The sequence below is a fragment of the Cavia porcellus genome, unplaced genomic scaffold (genome assembly GCF_034190915.1).
Source record: "Cavia porcellus strain 051 isolate PalLab524CR breed Dunkin Hartley unplaced genomic scaffold, mCavPor4.1 scaffold_10, whole genome shotgun sequence".
In the NCBI taxonomy this organism is placed as follows: domain Eukaryota; kingdom Metazoa; phylum Chordata; class Mammalia; order Rodentia; family Caviidae; genus Cavia; species Cavia porcellus.
Window position 1 is genome coordinate 71,816,751 of NW_026947493.1, and position 8,337 is coordinate 71,825,087.

Sequence of the window (8,337 nt, forward strand, 5' to 3'; positions counted from 1 at the left end):
TGTCTTTGTGTGTGAGTTTTTGAATGGAGTCACCTTGGGCTCGCTCTGCAACAAGGAAACCTCCAGCAAACCTGCGCCTTTAAGACTCAGTTGCTATCCAAACACAAGTAAACAGAGTGGACCATTAGCGGGCGCCGGGCGCAGAGGCGGAGCCAGGGAGCATTGGGCCCTGCTTGGCGCGGCGCGGGACGCCCGCCCGGAGGGGAGGCGGGGCAGCTACTAAAGCCCGGGGCTCGCGGGCCCCGGCAGCCTGGGGAGGGACGCGGGCGGGGACGGAGCTCGGCGCGCTCACTCGCTCGTTTCCAAGCTCGCTGCTGGAGGGTGATGGCCTTGCGAGGCTGCGGGCTCCGACTTCCCCCGAAGTCCGCGGCGAGAGGCTCGATCGGACGCTGGGTCCCGGGCGAGCGCTAAGCGCTGGCCCCGAGCCCTCCGGCTCCTTACACGGTCCGCGCTCGGAGACAGACGAAAACGAGGATCTGTTCTCGCTTTCGCTCTTCACGGTCCTTCGGATCATGTCCGCGGCTCCCGGGACTCCGCGCCGAGGAAGTTTGCCTGGTGTGGATCCGATGACCTCTCCAAGCTGCGCGCCCTGCTGCCTGGACCTAGCCTGAGCCGCGCTGCCCAGGCAGAGATTCCTGCCGGAGGTGAGTGTCCGCTCAGGGAAGGGACTGTCGCCGCCCCGCGGAAGGAAGGGCTTTGGGGGTGCCGGAGGCGCTCACTTTCTCGGTCCGGGGCACCACGAGTTTAGGGACCGTGAAAGGAGCTTGCACGGATGCAGTCCGCGGGCCTTGTGTTTCTCACTTCCTCGGATCCCAGCTCACACCCAACCACACACACACACTTTTCTGTATTGTTTCTTACTTCTGTTTTGGGGCAGCGGATCTAAGCATTCAACAAGACTTCTGCAAACTGATCGTCCTACGTTGAAATCGAACCCCACAACCCCATGGCGTCCCTGCCCCCTAGAAAGCCAGGCTGACCTGTCCGGGGGCAGCTGCGGCAGCGCAGCGCGGACGGCCCGGAGTCCAGGGCCCGGTGCGTCCCGCCCGCGCCGGTGGAGGCGAGGGCCAGGACGGGAGTAGGGCGGTCCCAAGTGATTCTCCAAACTTGTTCGGCCTTTTGATTTTCCTTCCACCTACCAGTCCTGGTGGAGAGCACAGAAAGCAAAACCTCCCCGGCTTAAGCGAGCTTCGCGAGAATTAACCGAGCAAGGAGCTGCAGCGGTCGGGAGGAGGGAGGAAAAGGTGTCCGTGCGGGGAGGGCAGATCTGTTCCCCTACCTGTTAGAGAACAAAAGAGGGCTGGCGGTTCCCGGAGCCAAACGACACACACAGCTACTTTCTCTGCTAAAGCAACGGCAGTCAGGAGCAGCACAAGAAAATTACTCACACGGAGGGAGCGAGGGAGCGGAGAGAGAAAAAAACCCAGATTGTGCGGAAGGCATCTTAATTTAATTAACTCCTTGGGAAGGCTGAGGCGCTGTGAAGGGGCTGGAACTTTCTGGCAGTTTTTCTGTATTCACCTGATCCAGTCTGCTTTTTTTTTTTTTAATGACCTTAGATCTCCTTTGAGTTTAGCCTTCTGATTTACATATAATTCTATTATGGTTTGGCTTGAAATGCAGTGAGCCTATCCATCCGTCTCGTCCCTCGTTCCTCCCAGATACCAATGCACAACTTTTAGCAGCTGACCCTTGACTATATTGCTTGTAGATTTTTCAGTGTAATAACACTGTTACCAAAATGCAGGACTACTTATCAAATTACCTTCTAGTCGATCATGTTTTGAAAGCTTCACCGAACTGAAATTAGTGTGTACAGATATCCCTTGTTGACAGTGAACTAAATTTTTGCAAAACTGGTCTACGCGCCTGGAAATTCCCATGAAGAAGACTGGTGGAAGACAAATAGCCTTTGACTAAGCTACTTATTTATGTATTTTCATGGTCTAACTCTCACTCCTTGCAAAATTAAAAGTAATCAGTAGTCTGAAACAAATGGTAGAGATATGACATCGGACAATGATTACTGTTATGCATGGCTCAGTTCTAATCAAAACGAAAGTACTTTAGATCTCTGCATTGACTTTAAACACACTTTGGCATACATTCCCAGCAATTCAAAAGGAGTGTGCCCATCCTAACTTCCTAATTATCTATGGCAACAATGTCTGGTGGCTCTTAGGGTTGTTCTGCTTGTATAGGGATTTCAGAAGATTCCACTGCCTTGCTCTCCCAGTGAAGAAACTAACTGCAAATGAGAATCAACACATACTACGAAGTAACCTAAATTGTATTAGTCACAAATTTCTGCAATATAGACTGTTCAGGGGGAAAAAAGGGGGAAGGAAGATGACACTCAATTTTCTGCCAGTAGAATTAATGTTGTACCCTTATGGCAAAGTTCACTCTATGTTTCAAATCCAAATCGAAGATACTGATAGTCCTACAGTCAACAATCCCCTCTCTGCTCCCCCACCTCTGCACCATGGTGGGAGTTGTACTTTGCCTCCTGTATTTATTTCTAAGAAATCTAGTCTGGGAATACTCCCAAATAATAATTTTGGTTTCCTCTCTATGGGAAGAGGCTGCTTTTCAACACCAGGGGGAAAATATTTTGAATCTCCGGAAAATCCTCATTATCCGAGGAGAAGGAAATAAAGGTGAAATTTAATATATTTCTAATTGAAGGGGAAATAATCAGATGTATTACCCTGCATACTTGTAAAGTCCCCCCTCCCCACTTCAACTCCCTAGGAGAGGGCTCGAGGGTTGCCACTGAACAAGTGTGCATAGTGATTTGTGGTGGGAAAGTTTATTACTAATGGGAGTTTAAAGTTTCGGTTGAATGGTCTGACTGAGACCCTCTGACTGTCACACACCTCTCGTTAACTCCTAGCCTGAACTCCCAGACCGCATACCAGGAGGCAGAAGCAGTCCGTTAATAAATCTCTGTCTCCCAGCCGTTCCAAACAGAGGAGGGCCGCGTAGGTCCCAAGGAAGCAGCCAGAGTCTGCCTTGCCAGGGCGCTGTGTCACGAGCGCAGCTCCCTAAATCAGCTCTCGGAGTCACAGACACCCACCACTTTACACTGCTCTGGAGAAGAAAATTCAGTGCAGAAAGGATGGGGGCTGGGGGCGCGTGGAAGGCTGGCCAGACTCTCCGCATTTCGGATTGGGTTCAAACGCCCCAAAGGGCAGCGCGGCCGGCGGTGCAGAGTTACCAGCGCAGCCGCACTGGCTGGGCTGAGCCTTGCACCTGGGAGGGAAGGCCACTGTCCATGGGGCAGGCGAAACCTGCTTCTGTCCGGGGGCTGGCAGAGGGAGACGTGGGCCCCTGCGATCGCAGGTGAGGTACCCTGGGTGCCTGGGCGTGCGGTCAGACTTCTGCGATGTCACTGGGGACCCAGGAGCAGGGAGCCAGCGCCTTGATTAGGCCGTGCCGCAGACCCCAAGGCCGGCCCGCGCCCTCCTGCACTCTGGCCGGGCGTACTGTACCCCGCCAGTTGCGGCTTCTGCAACTCCTTGTGCCTCCCTAGGAGCCCTGTCCTTTGATCTCCTCTTTGGGGTCTTGCCCGGCTTGGGGGCAAGCTTGCGACAGGCTGCGGAGCCGCTCGGGCCTCCGCCGAGCTTGGCATTCAGTCTGGGAAAGGGGGTTCGGCATCAGGGGCGTTCCCCACCCCCACCCCACTGCCCGGAGTCGGAACCATCTGGAAGGGATCTTGGTGGGGGGTGGGGGGGAGGCAGCCCCTAGGGAGGGGGAGGGGTAATTCCAGACTGAATCCAGCCCCTGAGGTGTCACTTTTCTTTCCTGTGGCCGTCACTGCTGATAAATGGAACTGAGGCAGAGGAAGGAAAGAGAAAACCTCCGAGGTCAGCTCGGGGCGAAGCAGGGCTTCGAGGCCCCCAGCCCAAGTGGACGCAGCACGTCCCCTGCGCTCCCGCATACCCCGCGGCGCGGCGGGTTAAGCGCCGGAGGTCACCTCACCAGGCCGGGCCAGCCTGGAGCTGGGGGTCTATTCCCCAACCTGGCGACCATACTAGTCGTCGTGGTGGTTGGCTGAGCTTCCCGGGAGGGTGAAGTGGGTAGGCCAACAGAGGGGACCCCGGGGCTCCAAAGGCGCAGCCCAGCGCCCCAGGTGCCCGGATCCACCCAAGGGGGCCACTTCCGTCTGAGCCTGGGGACCCATCTTGTGCTAAGTGGGGACTGCGCAGGCAGAGGCTGCCTCCCGATGGCTTCTTCAGGGAGTTGGGGGGTAGCTAAGGAACCCCTGCGGGCGCCAAAGGGCAGCCGAGGCTACTTGGATGAGTCACAATCTTTCCTCTCCCCCTGCCATCTTTAGGGCTCTCTCTGCGTGCTGTCCGCTCTTTGGGTTTTCACCGGAGCTCTACACCCACCCGCCTCAGAGTCCTGGAAGAAAGGGGCAGCTCCCTCCGCCCACTGCAGAATCCCGAAAAATGGGGAGCAAGGCCCTGCCGGCGCCCATCCCCCTGCACCCTTCGCTGCAGCTCACCAATTACTCCTTCCTGCAGGCCGTGAACACCTTCCCGGCCGCAGTGGACCACCTGCAGGGCCTGTACGGGCTCAGCGCGGTGCAGACCATGCACATGAACCACTGGACGCTGGGGTACCCCAACGTGCACGAGATCACCCGCTCCACCATCACGGAGATGGCAGCGGCGCAGGGCCTCGTGGACGCGCGCTTCCCCTTCCCTGCTCTGCCCTTTCCCACTCACCTGTTCCACCCCAAGCAGGGGGCCATTGCCCACGTCCTCCCAGCCCTGCACAAGGACCGGCCCCGTTTTGACTTTGCTAACTTGGCCGTGGCTGCCACACAAGAAGATCCCCCGAAAATGGGAGACCTGACCAAGCTGAGCCCGGGGCTGGGTAGCCCCATTTCGGGCCTTAGTAAATTGACTCCGGACAGAAAACCTTCCCGAGGGAGGTTGCCCTCCAAAACGAAAAAAGAGTTTATCTGCAAGTTTTGCGGCAGACACTTTACCAAATCCTACAATTTGCTCATCCATGAGAGGACCCACACAGATGAGAGGCCATACACGTGCGACATCTGCCACAAGGCCTTCCGGAGGCAGGATCACCTGCGGGATCATAGGTGAGGTGGGGAAGGAGGTTGGCTGGGAGAATTTTTGTCACAGCATCGATCCTGATAAATAGTCCAAGTATCCACAAATTCACTCTGATCTGCGCAGTAACCCCCAAGGTCCTGCCAGCCACTTCTGCTGACTTGCCCCAGTGTGAGCAGGAAGAGCCCGGTGTGTTAGCCTTGGGGTCGGTAATGCTCTTTCTTCTCAGTCTGTCTCAGGGATGGAGGATGAAGCGAGCAAGAAAAGCTGAGGGACCCCGGAGTCCTTCCCAAGATAGGGTGCCGGTCCTGGATGTCCAGGGCCATTTCTGGAACACCTGTTCCAACACCTTTATTGGATTTTTCTCCTTCCCTTCTCCTCTTCCCTCCCTCAAGGTGCCCCAGCCTGCTGCCCCTACCCGTCTAAGCTCTATTTTCTGGGGACTTGAGGGCACTGAATTTAGAAACAGATCCCATCTCCTCTCAAATTCTGCATGGATAAATGACAACTGGAGAAATACCGTAATGCGAGTGTTCTCGTCCCATCCGGTAAACATTTGCTATGGGCCGGTGTGGAGGTACCTGATCTGGAATCTAGCTGGTGCCCGACGTGGGGCTTCAAGGCTGTGAAGTGATTCTCACAGAGCAATCGCCTCAGCTTGGGCTTAACATCTTGATTTGGCCAGTTTAAACCTCAAGTAAAACCTGGAGGCCCAGGAGACTTGTACTGCACGATTTTGAGCTCCGGAATACACCAGAGAGGGCGACCAAGTGTAGATACAGCCAGCCTCCCGTAAATGTTTTGAAGTCTGCTAGCCGAGGTTAACCATAAACAGAATTACACACACAAAAATTCTAAAAACACAAATAATAGAAATTCTGTTTCTCTTGTCTTTCCATGTCTTCATGTATATAATTGTCAAGACACTCCTTACCATGGGGGTAATACATTTCATGAAACCTTATATTGATTTTCAGGTATATCCATTCCAAAGAAAAACCATTCAAATGTCAGGAATGCGGGAAAGGATTTTGTCAGTCCAGAACTCTCGCAGTTCACAAAACTTTACACATGCAGGTAAGTTTGTTTCCTTGCTTAAAAGCAGCAATTCATTCAGGTGTTCAATGAAGGGCAGGATCAGTCTTCTATATTTAGTCCTCTAGATGGGGAAAAGCACTCAGCTTTTAAATACACAATACTCTGGCTAGCATAAAACATTTTTATGCTTTCTTAAAGAACAAGCCAGTCTGTTTATAGGAAATCCTGATTTTAGAATTTTTTTTTTCATTCAATCTGCCCTGCATGAAAGCTTTGGTGTTTGGGAGGAAACAAAGGTAATTTTGATAACAGAGGCGTGATGAAATCCCATACACTTTTTTCCCCAGGGGCTTCCTAATTCCTAGCTTTCAGAACATTGAGGATTAATTTAATTTTCCAGCAAAGAGGAGCCTTATTACCCGAGAGAATGTCGTTCCTTACGGAAGGATAGAGTGGCTTCTTCCCCTTTCCCTGCCCCTGGCCCGGTGATGAAATGTGTAAAGCTAGGAATCACAACCGGGGAGGTGGCCGTGAGTCCGCCGCCCGCTCTGGTCAGTGTCACCGGGCGGGCGCGCTTGTGTGTGCCTGACCTGTGACTTCGTGATTGGAGGATCAGGAGCACAGATCTGCTCCTGCAAGTCTCCTCGGTTGTGGTCGCGTGCTTGTTATGTTAAGGCTTGTGATACCGATAAGACAGAAACTTTGGAGAGGGGTGCGGTAGCGGTGTGAAGGATTAATCCTTTGCTTGCTTCACATCTGAACAGGAATCTCCACACAAATGTCCCACATGTGGAAGAACCTTTAATCAGAGAAGTAATCTGAAAACTCACCTTCTCACCCATACAGACATCAAGCCCTACAGCTGCGAGCAGTGTGGCAAAGTGTTCAGGCGAAACTGTGATCTGCGGCGGCACAGCCTGACTCACACCCCGCGGCAGGACTTCTAGAGCAGCCCAGGATCTGTCCGTGCCGCCCTGCCTCCCTCCCCGGGCTCCTCTCCGCGCCTCCCGCCCCAGGGTCCCCCCAGCCCAGCCCAGCCCTTCTCTGCCCCCACCTCTCCTCTGGCTGCAGCCAGCCGCACCTGCAGCTCCCGGAGTTAACTATCCTTCCTGAGGACTGAGAACTATAGAAAGCCACACCACCAGCCCCATTCACCAAGAGCATGTGCTAGTTTCTTGTAGATATTCACAGCTCATTTTAGAGCTCTGTACATAGTGTCGTGGGTTTTTGTTTTGTTTTGTTTTGTATCTCGTTGGATGCACCTAGGTATGGAAAATGGAAGTCAAATTTATCTTTAAAAGACTGTATTTTCAAAATAAAAATTTTTCTCAGTTTGTCTCAACACTCCTACAAAAGCGTCTCACTATTCGTCTTCTGGTTTTTCCTTTGGATTCTGGAAGAGTGGGAGATCTCTTAGCAATTCGGTATGGAAGGGTGTTCTTCATTCCTAGGTTTTGAAATAGTACTTCTCATGATATTGCTACTGAAATTGAGCCCTTCCCTTTCTGTACTGTGGCTTTTGGAATCGGACAATTGTGCTGCCTCTTTGTTTTCCAAAGTTATTAAAATGGACAGCCTTGAGGCTTCATTCCCTTTCATTTATTCCAATTCCTTGTGTCTTATTTTTTTCAGATAAGAGCATTGTAATAACCCATTATTAATAACATGAATGGCAAGGAGCTCCCCTCCTGGAAAGCCAGAGGTGGGACAAATCCTAAAGCAAGGGGGGAAAAGCAAGCTTCTCCCTGCTTCACTTTCTAGAAGTCCATGACCTGTTGTCAAAGTTTATGATGGGCAACTTCTGCTTCTATTAGACTTTGAACAGTGTGATTTATCTCTATAAGCAGAGACTTTATCCTGCTTTCAGAGAAGTCTAAAATCCTTCTGCAGAAGCGTACAGGAAGATATACCCTTCAAGAAGATGGGGAGAAGAGGAGGAAGGAGGAACTACTTAGTTCTATTTGCACGTAATGTTTCTTTCCAAGGTTCGAGATTGTTCCTGCTAGTAGGTCAGGATTTCTTCACAAAACAAAGTGAGCTAGGTCACTAGCAAGATTTCCATCACTGGTTGGCCTTTTGTCCCAGGGAAAATATCAGAATTGCTGGTGACTCCTGGCAGAAAACCCATGGAAGATACATGATCAACTTCTGAAACATTTCAGTCTTTCTCAAATGGTTCCTAAGGAAGATGACAGTAGTATAATAAGAATCCAAAAGT

At 52.2% G+C, this 8,337-nt stretch overlaps 1 protein-coding gene across 2 annotated transcripts; it reads left to right on the plus strand.

The window, feature by feature from the left end:
• Window positions 1–236: 236 nt before the first annotated feature.
• Osr2 (odd-skipped related transciption factor 2) lies at window positions 237–7,461 on the plus strand. 2 transcript variants are annotated; one of them, XM_003479879.4, is made up of 4 exons: window positions 237–644; window positions 4,340–5,110; window positions 6,059–6,158; window positions 6,884–7,461. In XM_003479879.4, the coding sequence occupies exons 2-4, from the start codon at window positions 4,455–4,457 to the stop codon at window positions 7,064–7,066; spliced, it is 939 nt and encodes a 312-aa protein (XP_003479927.1). In that variant the 5' UTR covers window positions 237–644; window positions 4,340–4,454; the 3' UTR covers window positions 7,067–7,461. The 2 variants fall into 2 exon arrangements, with proteins under 2 accessions (XP_003479927.1, XP_012999567.1); XM_013144113.3 differs by having other exon boundaries at window positions 6,966–7,461.
• The last annotated feature ends 876 nt before the right edge of the window (window positions 7,462–8,337 follow it).

Bases quoted from the DNA above. Each gene is read 5' to 3' on its own strand.
- Osr2 (XM_003479879.4), top strand. From the start codon at position 4,455: ATGGGGAGCAAGGCCCTGCCGGCGCCCATCCCCCTGCACCCTTCGCTG. The intron at 5,111-6,058 runs GTGAGGTGGGGA...ATTGATTTTCAG, and splicing joins GATCACCTGCGGGATCATAG to GTATATCCATTCCAAAGAAA. The intron at 6,159-6,883 runs GTAAGTTTGTTT...ACATCTGAACAG, and splicing joins ACAAAACTTTACACATGCAG to GAATCTCCACACAAATGTCC.